Source organism: Cyprinodon variegatus, unplaced genomic scaffold (genome assembly GCF_000732505.1).
Source record: "Cyprinodon variegatus isolate N-32 unplaced genomic scaffold, C_variegatus-1.0 Scaffold651, whole genome shotgun sequence".
NCBI classification, from domain to species: Eukaryota; Metazoa; Chordata; class Actinopteri; order Cyprinodontiformes; family Cyprinodontidae; genus Cyprinodon; species Cyprinodon variegatus.
In genome coordinates this window covers 368,866-383,610 of record NW_015151104.1, presented here as the reverse complement: position 1 = coordinate 383,610, position 14,745 = coordinate 368,866, and the positions used below count along the sequence as shown (strand labels likewise).

The window sequence follows — 14,745 nt, the reverse complement described above, 5'->3', positions numbered from 1 at the left end:
CAGCAGATTCTGCAGCAACAATCCAATAATCGAAGAATATATATTTCTCTTTTGGCTACTTGTTCTAACATTTTAGACAACAATTTCTTTGGAAAAAAGTTTACAAAGTTGATTGCAGCCATTTTTTTCTATAGAAGGAATAAATGCGTGCAATTTTAAAAAGCAGTGGCTTTATCCAAGAAAGGGACGCAACCGAATACATAAGCACAATGGGAGTCAATGCTTCTTTTGAAAAGTATGGACGAAATTTACCACTGACCTACCAAGGCATTGCTTATAATGTTCAAATGTCAAAGTAGGCCTACTTAATTTACTTTCCACTGAGGAAATAAAAAATTTAAATTTGACACTCACATTGTTACTTGTTACAAGCATTTCCATGCAGAGGTGCGCACTTCCATGCACACCTCTGCTGTGACCAAAACACATTTTTATATAAACCAAGCTAACATAGATGTAAAATAGTTATTGTCAAGCTAGAGAGGAATTTCCTGAAGGCCTGCATTGGAATTTTTTGGGAGAGATAGGTTGGTTGTGCATCGCTCATTAGTTTCTAAGATACCACATTCCCTGTAGGGCTGTGGCAGCCGCCGCCTGCATTGCTAAGTGAAGCGATGACAGCTGTGACATCAAATCACTATTTGAAAGCATAGCTTATCGCTGCGACACTGTGTCATCATAAAAAGGGGACCGAACCTGCTAGTGTCTGTGCAACAACCCCGATATCATGACAGCCAGTTGCACCAATCTGAGGCATAAAAGAAGTAGGTGGCAGGTGGGGGCTAAAGGATCAGTGGCAGTGTGGGAGGGGAGGGGAGAAGGAGAGGGGAGAGGCACTGGGGAAAAGGCCCAGACTATGTGACAAGCCAAAGCGGAGTTGGAAATTTGCAGTAAAGTAGACCAAAACAGAAGAGATAAAGTCTAATTGAAGAGTGTGATAGTAATCTAATTTTCAACAGGCTCCAGTTGAAATGAACAGGCTGATGATATACAGTTTGATTTTGAGTAGAATGGGGCCAACATGCTATGACAGTCAGAAATGTGTTTGATTAGCTGCTTAGGCAGGCTTTCAGAGGGACCTGGCTGTGCTCTGGTACACACAGAGCATACTGAGGTCTAATCTTGCCAGAAACAGCCAGATGGCTGCAAATGATAGCTGTTTTGTTGAATGCCCTAAACGGAGATGTATCACTTCATATCATGACTTTGTGATGTCTATCATTTTACTACTAAAAGTAAAGTGACAAGAATGGGTATTTGCATCAGAAAACATGTGGGCTCCATGGAGGAAAACTGTCATCCTGATCTAGAAAAAGTAAAAAGCCTTCACAATTTATATTTATGTCCCTCTGTTTGTATTTGACATTTAACTCTTAAACAGTCAGTTTCAACAAACTGACAAGCTACGCTTTATGCATTAGGTCTCTGGTCTACCTTCTCCTCCTGTATCCCAGGAAACCATAGAATGACTTGTCTGAATGGTTATATATCAGCAGGCGGTCCCTGCAGTAGTACACCCTTGAGTGTTTTGCAGACTTTACTCTAAGTTCCAGCAGACCACATGCTGAGTTCATTCAGCCAATCCAAATGCTGCCCTTGCTTCTGAAAGAGAGGATAAGGCTTTCTGAGTTGACAGGATTTTCCTTTTTTGTGTCTCTGAATTCTCCTGAAAATTGTGGGTCAGGTAAAATCATAAAACCTTTTGCTTGGCAAATAAATTTGTAGTGCCACCCTGTATCGAATGGATATCTTTGACAAATTCATCAAACATTCTATATTGCTCTGCCTTTAACCTGATTCTGCATTGTGAGATGCTTAATATTTTCTATTTTTTGTCCAAACAGCATGCTAAAGGTATAGAGGAGGATCTTTTATTTTCAGTTGGATCATTTAAATACGTGGTCCTCCTAATTGTCAATCATTCTGGTGATATGTTTATGTAAGGCGGTCCTACGTGCTCGTCCTGTTAGCTATATTTTTCTGTGCATGCGCACTTTCAGGCGTATATCTGTGGTGAGCTACAGTTCCAGTCATTGAAGCTCGCCTTTCTCACCATGGTTCTTTGAAAATGGCCGACAATCATTTATCCATCCATTATCTTACACGCTTGTCCCAGTTTGTGTTGCGAGGGGTCTCCAGCAGTCAATGTACGAGAGGCGGGGTACACCCTGGACAGGTCGCCAGTCCATTGCAGGGCCGACAATCATTTTAATTTAATTTTTAGTTTAAGTTTATTGATCTCACATTGGAGAAATTTACCTCTGCATTTAACCCATCCCCTCGGGGAGCAGAGGGCTGCCTCCGTGGGATGCCCGGGGAGCAATGGGGGGTTAAGGGTCATGCTCAGAGACCCAGACTGCCAGTCCGTGGGAGTGGGGCTTCAACTCAGAACCTCAGGATTCTGAGCCCTCTGCCCTAACCACTACGCTGCTGCATCCCCACATAAGAGAAGAAGTGTCTATGATCTGTATGAGAAGAAAAAATAGGCATCAAAAGAAGCAGATATCCCGGAATGCTTTGCACGGAGAGCCCTACACGCAAAGCATTATGGGATTTGCTGTAACAGCGGCCTGCTGTCACCACCCGGCAGTGGCGACTAATAACAAAGATGGCACTGGCACAGCGCTGCATAGGAGGAGTTAAGTGGCCAACGGAGCAAAAAGCAGTGATCATCCATCCAAATGGTAGGTTAACTGAGTTCACTATATAGTCCCTGCTCTATATAGTGATTGAGGGATTTAGGGGTTAGGGCGGGCGTTCGGGCAGAGTAAGCTTGTATGAGCTATGAGAACAGCAACTTTTAAACAAAGCGTGCATGACGAGAAATGGGCTTGTGCATCCTCTCATGCGCGTTTATTAAGCGTTCCCTCTCGGGGAAAAGGTACAGGGTTTTGCATGTGCATTTTTATAAAATGGAGCTGATCTTTTCAAACATTCCGGAAAATCCCCCACAATATCTTTGAGATGTTCTAAGTTCTGGCACAGAAGGAATTTTAAACCTCTAAGCTTTTTCAGACTGTTTAACTCAGTGTAGGTTTTTTTATCAAATTGGCTTTTCCTCAAAAGGTTTTTGGGCAAACTGAACTCGTTATACTCTGTCTTAGCAATGGCTTTCTGTTTCTCACTATTCCCTAAAAACATATATATGATATGGGAAACGTCTGCTGACAGATTATCCTACCTGTGCTATTGGGCTCTACAGCTCCATCAGATTTAGAGGAGCCTAGTAACATACCACTTTGAGCAAAAAAAAAAAAGTACGTTAAGCATATACACAAAAGGCATATGTGCAAAAGAGAGGAGTAAAATAGAAATAAAACATAATAAACCAACAGGGGTAATAATTCCTTCAAAATACCCTTTGATCCAACCAACCAACTCTTGGCATACAAATTCAAAAGGCCATAGTACATATGTGACCAAGCCCCTTAAAGATGGGCTCTTAATTGTTTATTCACCTTTTAACTGTGTCATGATCTTGCTGCATGCTCAAAATTTCTCAACGTATGCCAGCGCGTGGTCATACGCGGGGCATAAGTTACAGGTAAGTTTTCTGATTGTTGATATACGTTAAGTGTAATTTAAGTCTTGGTATTCGGCTTATCCAAAACCTATGAGTAACTTGTGCATAACTTATACGTAACTTATCAAGAACTTATAGCAGACATGACGCTGAATTTGCTGTCACTGCCTCTTTTTTTTTATTTATTCTTTTATTTATTTATTTATTTATCAATTTTTTTTTTTGGCAGGCAGTAAACAGCAGCTAGGTTAATACCGCTATCACAGAAAACTTTTTTTGCAGGCCGGGCACCTCTGAGCCCATTGCTGCCCCCTCAGAACACTGGCTTGTGACATTTCATGGGCATTACGCTGCCATGCGTTATGCATATGTTAGACTGTCGTTGGACATACGCTCTGGACTCATTATGAATACTCAAAATTGAAAAAATACATAATTTCATGCCAGCGTTTTAGAAGATTCTGGGATGTCAGGTTGGCTAAATCGTCAAGGTGTGACAGAGGCTTAAGATAAAGACTTTTTTTTTAAAGAGAGAATCATGTTCACAGGCAGACACATGCATATCTGTTTACAAAATCACAAATCAGTCTTTATGTGATAACATAATTGCACAGAATGATGTTGTGATTGTGATTAGATTAATCACGCAGGACTATTAGTAAAGTCTCAGAATTTTGTCAAAAATGCTGACAAAATTCTATCACGCTCTAAAAGTTGTTAGTGTGGAAAAAAAAAACAAATCACATACAAAAAAAGAGTAGAAAAAGGACAGGCCTGTCTGCAGCTAAACAATAGATATTGTGTGAAAAGGCCTTATAAGGTCGATCGCTTCTTAAAGGGGTCATTTCTCTAATCTTCATTTGCACATTAAAACAACTGACTTGCCAAGAAAATAGTCGGCACAGTCAGCAATATGATCACTGATGATTGCGTGGATGTTTCTTCCCCTTTAGAGGCTTTGGAAATGATCATTCTTAAATAGTTACTATTCCCTTCTCTTTGAATAATGATTATCACATTACTATGATAAATAATCTAAAATATGTTCTATGTATAAGGAGACAGACAGAGTTTTGAAGAGGGCATTGGATTTTGTTGTTCAGCTTGAACAATGTTTTTTTTTATAATGGAACATTTTATTCATTTTTATCTAGAATGAAGAGTTACTCGAGTGTTTTTGGTTTCAATTAATTCTTTTTTTTTTTTTTTTTCTGCTCAATACTTCTCCAGCCTTTGAAACTATCTGTTCACAGGACACTGAACATGCCAGCTAAGAGCCTTTCAACATGAATGAGGTTTTATTATTGTACCCCAACTCCTAAGACCACAATAAACACTCAAACTTACAAATAAATTGAAATTTTTTTATATCATTCCTTCATTGGTTTTCTGAATTTAAACTGGCCCTGGAATTTCAATGAATAAGTTTGTTGCTTTGTTTTGTTTCTTTTCTTCTTTTTTTTTTTTTTACTTATTTCATGAAGATATGTGGAAAAAGTATAACAGATTCTATTTTAAGTCATCATTCCCCTACTAAACTTTGGTTTTGGCTCTGAGGTATTGATAGATTTATGAGGCACTAGCAACAACTGAAAAAAGAAAGAAAGTCCAATCAGGACCCCAGTAAAAACCATAGCAGTAAAACACAATTCATTGCAGAAATTATTATGGTGGTAAGCTGTTAATAAAAAAAAATAGCCTAACAGATGTAAAGATGGGTCAAGCCGGCTATTTTTAAATGTTTATAAACATTAAAACTGTTAGGAGTTTGTGTGTAATGTAAATTCTAAGATGTATAAAGCAAAAACAGCTTAAAGCAAAATTGTGCAATTTTTCACTCAAACCTTTAGCTTAATTTAAGAGATATTAAAGGTTTTCAGGTCAATAAACACTACTTAACAAGTATAAATGCTCCCTAATGGCTGCACTTCTCAAAGAATCACATATGTTCCTGGAGAGGGCTGGATCTGTCACTGAAAGAGTAATGTGACACAGAGCGCACTTTACGACAGCCTGAGGTCCCCTAAATTATGAGAGCTAACTAAGATAAAAATGTTAGGGAGCAAAACAGATAAGACACCTTCTTCACTAGACATATTATTAGGTCTCTGATATAAGATTTAATCTAGAGGGGTAAATACAGCCTTGTCTTAACAACTAACTGCATGACTTCTCAGTAGGCTGGTCCAAAGCGATCTGATTCCAAAACATTGAGGGGGATTGTTTCATTTTGCGACAGTGCTGCATTTTAGGTACACCAAACTTGAACGTTACACAACCGATCTTGCACCTCTGTGAGCTAAAACTTGCAGACTTCCACTTTAATTTATCCACAATGAGAAACATTATGGAGCAAGCCTTGCTAGACTCTTTTCAAAAATGTCCCATCCATTACTTAACAAATGCTACAAAGTCTTAGCTTAATTCATCACATCACTGCTGAACATGACAGTGTTATAATGTAGAAAAGTTTTTTTTTGTCATAATTACATTGTTTGCTTATGTGTATCTTGGAAAAAGCTTGCATTTATTCATTGATTATTAACCCATGTTGGACAATAAAATTCATCCAAGGTGCTTTGCTGGCATGGGCTACAAACGTTCATACTGAGCTTGATATTTGTAATACAAGCATGCTTTAGTTTTTCACCCTTTTGTTTATATTCACTCACCTGCTGTTGTGATTGCATAAGGTACTGAATAAAATTAAATCAAAGCAAGCTTAGTTGTGTCTGTTATATTTTGTTTACTGTCTGTGGAAAGTATGGGCTTTTATGTCAATTTTTCTTATGCTCTATCGAGTTCTTCTTACACAATGAAATAAAAATAATTTGGCTGTAATATGAGAAAAAGGTGGAAAATTGAAGAACAACGTATGTCTCTCCAGAACCATACTTTACTGTTCTAACCCTAACCCTTCCACATATAATATTTGAAAAATGCTCCCTGGAGGGGCAGACGAACATGAATTTCCAGACGGAGGGGGGGAAACCCAACAAAATCTTTTCTCTTTATCTCTTCATCATTTCTGCACTAGAGATGGGGTAAATAAGGGAAGGTTCTGTGGGGGTGAGGAGTCCTGAGCCTCTGATTAGAACCGCTGCCTCAGAGATTCTATCCGTCTGCACTCCTTCCACATGGGTTTTTGTGAGGGCTGGCACTAAATATCCAAAAGAGGTACTCTTCATAAACAAAAAATTATAACTTTGTTTTCATGTGACAAAAAAAAAAAAGAAAAAGAAGAAAAACAGCTATTTTAGACAAGAAAAATGAGGCATACTCCTTTCTGTAGTGTTTTTGTGCATGGTTTATTTTTTGATAATTTTAACCCCAAAATTGGTGATGCAGACTTTTTTTTGTTGTTTTTAGCATTTGTTTTTGTTTAATTTTGATGGACTTAATAGTTTAATAAGTACGAAAATCATGATTTTTTTTATACGTTACATTATCAGGTAAAGTAATTTTATTTGTTGTCAGTCCCTAAGTGACAACATCAGAAGGATGAGCGAATTAGGAGCGAGCAGCTAACCAGGGTAGAACTGCTGACCTTAATTCTCCTTTGATGAGGTCACAGCACATGCTAGGATAATAAGAAAATAAGACACAGTACCCCATCTTAAGGGTGAGGGGGCACAACAGGCAGTTTTAGACATAAAAGTAGGATTTTAACAATTGTGCCGTGAAATGCATAAATAAACTCCTAGGACACATAGGCACCACTATATGACATCTATGTACTCTATACAGTTTATCAGCAAAAAAAAAAGTTGATTTCAGAGGTAAGTTGTCATTAAAGGATTGTAAATGCTCCTGTCCTCTCTGGTGGAATTGCGAATCTACTCCACCAGAGGTAGAAAATCATTTAAATTCTTTATCATGATGGTTGATCTACTTACAGCTGAATAGATTTGAAGCCCAGCATGCTCTTACCATAATCCAGAAGAGGATTTCACTGCAAATTGATGTCGTCCTCTTTACAATGTCCCTGTCTGAGTACTGACAGAGCCGCAATAAGTCAAAGCAATCACAAGAAGATATGGGAAAGACTTTGCAGTAAATCCCATAGGGATCATATGGCATCTAAATGCATGTGCGCACACTACCTGTCCTACTATCTGCCACCTACGGTGTTCAAGAAATTTCCACTTACTGCAGCTTAAACACATGCAAACAGACAAATCAAAGGCAAACAGAAGGAACATCTAATCAATCTAGCTGCAGAGCAATGTCAATACAGGCGACATGTGCAAAGGGACAAATTTAAAGCGAAAACCTAAATATTAAAGAGTACGGAATCGTGCTCCAATAAACCCAGATGGTGCCTTCTACATCTGACCCCTTCATTTAAACCTAATTTGGAAGATGAAAATAATTTTATTATGCTGTATAAATAAAAGACATGCAAAAAACAAACAAACAATTATTTCAAGAATTGTAATAATTTGCAACATAGGAGGTCTTTTGTCTCATTGTAGGGTTTTATTGTGTTATTGGGAATATATTCACATAATTGCAAATGTCCTAATTTAGCACTGTGATATGTGCACCACTTCTACAGATTTAACAAAAATGACTCTCAGATATTACAACAATGACCACAAAATTAATATTCCCTCATCTCACAATATGCTGTTGATCAGGTAAGCATTACCCTGGTCTGCGTGGAAAGGAAGGTAATATCGTGACAGCAGCTACAAAATGTGAAGAAGAAGTGGGTGCCAATCAAGTCTATCTTCTGTCTCTTTTTTTCAATGTGGAATATGCAGTATATATTGACTAAACAATATTTTTAAATTGATCATAATCAGTATGTTTTTAGTTAGCTTGAAATTCAGGAAAAAATCTCTACCAAAAACTTTAACCTAACCCACATTTGTCATCAGTAGAATGGCTATTTGTTTGTTTCTGTCTTCTTGCATCTTTTTCTCTAAGTGTAGCTTGACATGGGTCAGAACATTGTCAAGAAAAAGAGAAAAGGTAGAAGTAAGGTGTCTGGGTTGGGTTATGCAGACAAAAAAGTTCTGATTGAAAAATATAACATGTTGAGTAATAAAATATATATTTAAGGTGGATTGATCTATATTTCATCAAACCACTTTAGACATTTGATGAATAATCAATGACAGATTTCATAAAAATAATCACATTACACTGAGTTATTTAGATACATCTAAAGAATCAGATTTGATGTTTTAAGGATATTGTGGAGGTTCCTCCATCTTTTCCTCAGTGTTAGTATTTATTTATTTAAAGGTCTTCACACAATACATTTATAATTTCACTTTTGTGGTGTTTTTTTTGCATTAGGTTGTTTACTATTATGGGTGCACACATTTAGTAAACACCTTTTGTTTATTTGAAATAACTACTTTTCTTTGCTGAGTTTGAAGCACTCTCTGAGTGGAGAGGACTGGTTGAAAGGCAAACCAGGAAGTGGGACGTACCATCAGGCTGCCGGAAGCAGGGGACTGGATGTTGGAGTCTGCTTCTCTCTCTCCACTTATGGCATAACTATTAAAACATTTTTGGTGTTATCTTGTCTTCCTTTGATAGTGGTGTTGTAGTCAAAATGTGTTGGTTTGAATTAGCTATTTATGTTCATGCATTGTTTGTTTTTGTCTCATCTCCCACCCCTCCTCGTTTGTGTAGGCTAGCCTTTTATGTATAAATTCCCCTGTGTGTTCATTGTATGAGGTCAGTTTTTTGGTTTGTTATCCTGGGTTAGGTATGCCTTAGTTGATTTCCTTTGGGCACATTTTGGTATATTTTTTTTGAGATTTGATGTAAGTCCTTTTTTGTGAAGATTTTTTTGGAAATAAACAGAAAATACTTGTTTATACGCCTTTGTCCTTGTGCCTCACTGGACGGACCACCACAGATATCTAATTGACATACTGTATATCCATTTACACTATGATAATCCTAAAGGTAGAAAATTGTGAAACAGTTCTAGAAATAAAGAAGTACAAATACTTAAAATTATCCATTAATTTGGTATTTATTAATAAGTACCAGAAACCATTTCAATGCTCTCGGTTACTCGTCTAAAAGTGTTGAGTGCAGCTATGGGATAGAAAATCTGTTCAGTGTAAAAGTAAATGATTACCTTTTTCTTTTCCATATAGAATCATTTAAATAAATATGTCAGGTTATCTAAGTTTGAAATGCGTTAACTATTTTTGCTGCATTATTGTCGAAGTGAATGTATTTAGTAGTTTTGATTAAAACTTTGGTTGACGATCTGCTTTATTTTTGATTTAGAACAAACATACAAAAGAACGTCTAGCCATGACGCTGCTGCTGTTTATGAAATGTGAAGGTCTTTCAAAGCAGTAATTTAATATCAGGTACAATGCCAGGTCCTGCTTCAATGATTAATTCTGTTAATTGTTTTTGCAAACATCTGCCCACAGCATCACCTTGAATTATCCGTGTGCCTGCCAGAATACATCCAGTTCACACCGTGGCTGTAACTGGGTATTCATAGAGTATTGGCTCATGCAGAGCAGCACATCATTTGGCATGATGCATATAGCAGTAAGCTGTCCACACTCCTAAGATTTAGCTCTGTACTTTCTAATGTGAGTAAAGGTAACTTTCAAGGCATATACAGTAACTGCTATCCTGTAATTCTGTAACATAGGGTCTGAGCTCATGCTCTGGTGGAGAACAGTGAAAACTGCATTGTCCACCTGATTTTGGTGATTTAAGATTAGGACATTTACCACTTACTGATAAGCCAAGTTAAAATTAAATTACTTTAAGCTAGTTTGCTCCATTTTCATAATTCCGTAAACTGTTTCCACAGCTTCTGTAAAATATCATCCACTCTATTTATTTTAATAGATTCCTGTTTTATACAGTAAAATGACAAATGTATAATATATTATTGATATTTATTATGAATATTTAGGGTCAGGATTTATCTTTTTTCTTAGCATAGAATAAAAACCTTTATGCAGTGCATTGCAAGTGTAATTATTACATTGGATCTTAATCTATATTTCAATCCTTTTGGATTTTATTTGATCAACACAAATCAGACAATTACAAAGTTCAAGTAAATAACTGTGTTTTTAAAAATATTAATCTTTTTTTTTTATGTTTTGTTTTCCATTTTAAGACTAACAAACTATACATTTAAATACTTGATAAACTAGAAAAAATAATAACAGTAAACAGTAACAGTAACAGTTATATATGATACATAGACTTGACACAAACCATAACTTATTAAAACAATGTACACACAATGAAGGCTTGTCTTAATATCTAAGATTATACAAGTATGAGTAATGACAAATAATGCATTCAATAAATATAAATAAATGCATACAAATAGATTAAAGTTTTATTTAGGGGTCTATTTTATGAGACCCAGATAACTTATCAGGACGTTCTTACGGAAGAGGATTAGGGCCAATGAAAAAAGAAAAAGTTAACTGATTTTTACATTTTATTTCAGTTTAGTATGGGAAAAAAGTCAGAATTCTGACTTTCCAATGGCCCTAATCCTCCTCCTATGTTCTAGATATCTTGGTCCCAAAATTTAACACCACACATAACAGGCCTTTAACCACTACACAGATTTTCAGATTTGTTGATTATGGTATACTCCTTTGTGAAGTACGATAACCTGAAAATCTTAGCAAAGCCACTATTTGCTGAAATCAAGAACTTTTATATATTCTAATTATTGATTCAGAAAAGATTTTATAATCTTTTTTAACAACCTACTCTGTTGCAAGCCCAAATAACAAATTTTAATTCTCAAATTGCAGAAGGTATTTAAGCAGTAGTTCCTTCCTTGCTATGCTTATTCAGACTCCAAAGGTGACAAACTTTTAATTATGCAAGATAAAAACCAGTTTGTTCCAGGTGAATTCTCAACAGTGTAGTTTTCAAAATTACCCAGCAGGTGGAGAAATTTGAAATGTCTTTGGGGTCTTTCAGCCCCCACCCCTGTCCCTCCTCTGTCTCCAGCTTGCTCCTGAAGTGAGTGGTCCTTACATAAACTTCATTCCACTCCACAGAAGAAGAACACATGTTGGAAACCCGGCAGAAGGAGAACAGAGAAAGTAGACAAACAGGACTTTGGAGTGGACTTATTTTCTAATTCTGGACTACATTTTCCTATGAAGCTCTGTTCTTTTGTTTGCAACTTCAGAACTGTAGTGTATGGGTTTGGATGTAGGCATGGCTGCATCCTTTGGTTTAGGCTCTCCTATCCTGACTTTTGTCTTTTCCCATTACCTGTACCTCCATTGCTGGGTTTGGGCAGCAATGGACACTTGCTATGATGAGAACGGAGTCCCTAGCCGTTGCATGCCCAAGTTTGAGAACATTGCCTTCAATCGCACTGTGATGGCATCAAATGTATGTGGTTCCCCGCCTGAGGATTACTGCATGCAAACTGGCTCAACCCGTTTGTGTCACCACTGTGACGCATCAGACCTTGAGCTGAACCACAATGCCAGCCTTCTGACGGACTTTAACAGGAATGAGGAGCCCACCTGGTGGCAAAGTCAGTCCATGTACTATGGCATCCAGTACCCCAATTCTATCAACCTTACCCTCCAACTTGGTAAGAGCAACAGCAAGATCTGCTTTCTGCTTGACATCTATTTTTTTTAATTCACTCTTAGAATGAGAGTGGCTTCAACACAAAGTGCTTGACAGATTAAATTTGTTTTCCATGAAAGATAATCTAAGCGAAAAAAAAAAAAAAAACATATCATCTATACTTGACATTTCATTAACTTTTCACTTTCTTTGCAACTAACATGAGGCATCAGTTTGGGTACTGCAACCCCATGGGGGAAGGAGAGGGGGTTGTCAATTTGAAACAGATGTTCTGAACAACATACAATTTGCCTGATTAAGTCTGGACTCATCTGTATAAAGCCACATTTGGTCCAGGCATGGGTTAAATTTAAAATGCACATTAACAATGAAGGATTCCGCAGAATTCATGCAGATCTATAAGGATATACAGCTGCAACAGAGATAATAAAACAAGAACAGTGTGATGCCCCTCAGGCTGGCCTTTTCATTCAGACCATATGTCAAAGTAAGCGGTGGTGTTAGAGTAAACTAAAGGATAAGATTAGAACTTTTGGGTGAAAGCTGAGCAAATGTAGAGCCTTAAAGACATGTATTATTTGCCTTTTCCTAAAATACTACAACATATTATAAAATTACAAGTACTTTTATGGTAGAAATCATATGTAATAAGGAAAGCACAAACAAAAAACAAGAGTTCCCCCTCAAGCCTGTCCGACATGGATTTGCATAAACAGAAGTAACATATTCATTATTGAAAGGGGACAAACTAATGTTAGTCTGCCTTTGAAAAAGAGATTCAGAATTTAAAAGTTCATAATTTGAGGGGAAAAAAATCTTATTTATCCCTATCTTTTTTTTTTTTTTCAGAGTAAGGCAACTTTTATTTCAATTTATGCAAATGTGACACCATTTTAGAGAATTTCCTTGCATTATATTAAAACTGCTTGATTAAAAACAATCAAATTTGGGTCAAATATGTCCTAATTTACCCCCTGGTTAATTTTAGAGTGCCTTTTAAAATGATTGAAACCCCTTTAACTTTTTCATAGATATATATGTATAAAAAATTTTTTGTTCCTATTTAAGTAGATTTGAAGCCATCGGTTAAAACTAAATGCAAATGATTGAGGAGTGGGTGTAAAAATATGGATGGTTTTCATAATTTGCCACAGATATCTGAAGAGTCTAATGCACATTTGCATTAAACTTTTTAGTCTCTAACATCACTAAATAAAAATAATAAATTCGCCTAACTGGCAAATAGCATGCAACTGTTTGTAATCTATTTTTAGTAAAACACAGCTGTTCAGTAAATGATCCATACATTTTTTTAAGTGCAAAGTTTTGAGTGAGCAAACAGCATCATAAAGAACATAAAGAGAGAGGAGCTTTTAAACAATAATCTAACGTCTATGCATTGCAAAAATGTATGTATTGTCCAAACAAGGGTAATGGTACAATTCTAGATAACCTTAGATTTATTTACCTACATAAAGAGAAAGATGGAGCAATTAAAATTTTAATTGGAAAATAATTAAATAAAGCCACGAAAGCTCTAAATTCATAGCTAAGGTAGGTGGATTTTGACAAGTTTATTGCTCTGCCCAGTGAAAATCAGACGTTTTGGAAGAAAGGCAAGAAAAAAAGTAATTGTTTAAGGAATGCATTAAGAAGAGTAATCTGAAGCTTGTTTGGCCTTAGAGAACAATTGAACATTTTAAAAGCTGAGTCTAAATAAGTCATTTAAAATGCTTAGAAGGGGAGAAAACTATTGAACATCACCCTAAGCACTCAGTCTGCATTGTCATTATCCTCAGTAGGAACAGAAAAGCTAATCAGAATAAATGGAATAGTGAGTGAAGCAGGTCCATAACAAAAAAAAACTGTTAAACACGAGGCTGACGCTCAATATTATAGTTTTTATCAAAGTGGTTGAAGTTTTTACTTTTGATATTCACCTAGGCCTCCTTTCCAGAAGCAGAGCTTGAAAGCAGTGGGTTGGCCCTGCTGAAGGACAGTCAAGCGAATAAGCAGACTGAGAGAAACAATCAGAGTAAACATACCTACACCTTGGCCTTCTGTTGGCGGAGTAATCAATAGAGGTCAGGATTGGCATTTCGCCCATTGGCAGCTGCTTCGTGGTGAAGATGCTTGTGTCAAATTAACCTGCAGAACTAACCAGAGATGTCACTGGGATTGATGGAAGGTTGTAGAGCATTCAGGAACGCTTTGTGCTTCTTTTTAGAAGACTCTTGCTGTGCCCGTCTTGTTATTCAGAGTATTATGATTCTTATGAAGTAATGGGTCAGTGTTATTTAAAACTCTTTATTATGATTTGGTGTTCAGGAAGAATAATCATAGTTAAACTGTTTGAGTGAAAAACTAGAAAACCATAAAACATCCTGTTGTTCGATATATATGCAAACATATGTATAGCCAACATCAACTTTGACCAAAGAAAAGACATATTTATCTTTTAAATGTAACAAAACTGTTTTTAATTAGTTCAAAATTGGTACTAGCCTCGTGAGACCATCCTGATCTCGCGAGCTTTCAAGGTTTCACTCGCAGATCAGTCTGGAGTGATCTGCAACGTCCAATCAGCGTTGGCTTTGAGGCGGGTTGAGGTGTGACGCAACGAGAAGCGCGACAGTTCA

At 36.7% G+C, this 14,745-nt stretch overlaps 1 protein-coding gene across 1 annotated transcript in view; it reads left to right on the top strand.

The window, feature by feature from the left end:
- Positions 1–11,545: 11,545 nt before the first annotated feature.
- LOC107096811 (laminin subunit gamma-3-like) overlaps positions 11,546–14,745 on the top strand; it is a 184,515-nt gene continuing 181,315 nt past the window's right edge. The window contains exon 1 of the mRNA XM_015393636.1: positions 11,546–12,107. Coding sequence (XP_015249122.1) covers positions 11,702–12,107 — 406 coding nt within the window. The 5' untranslated portion in view covers positions 11,546–11,701. The remainder of the gene's footprint in view (positions 12,108–14,745) is intronic.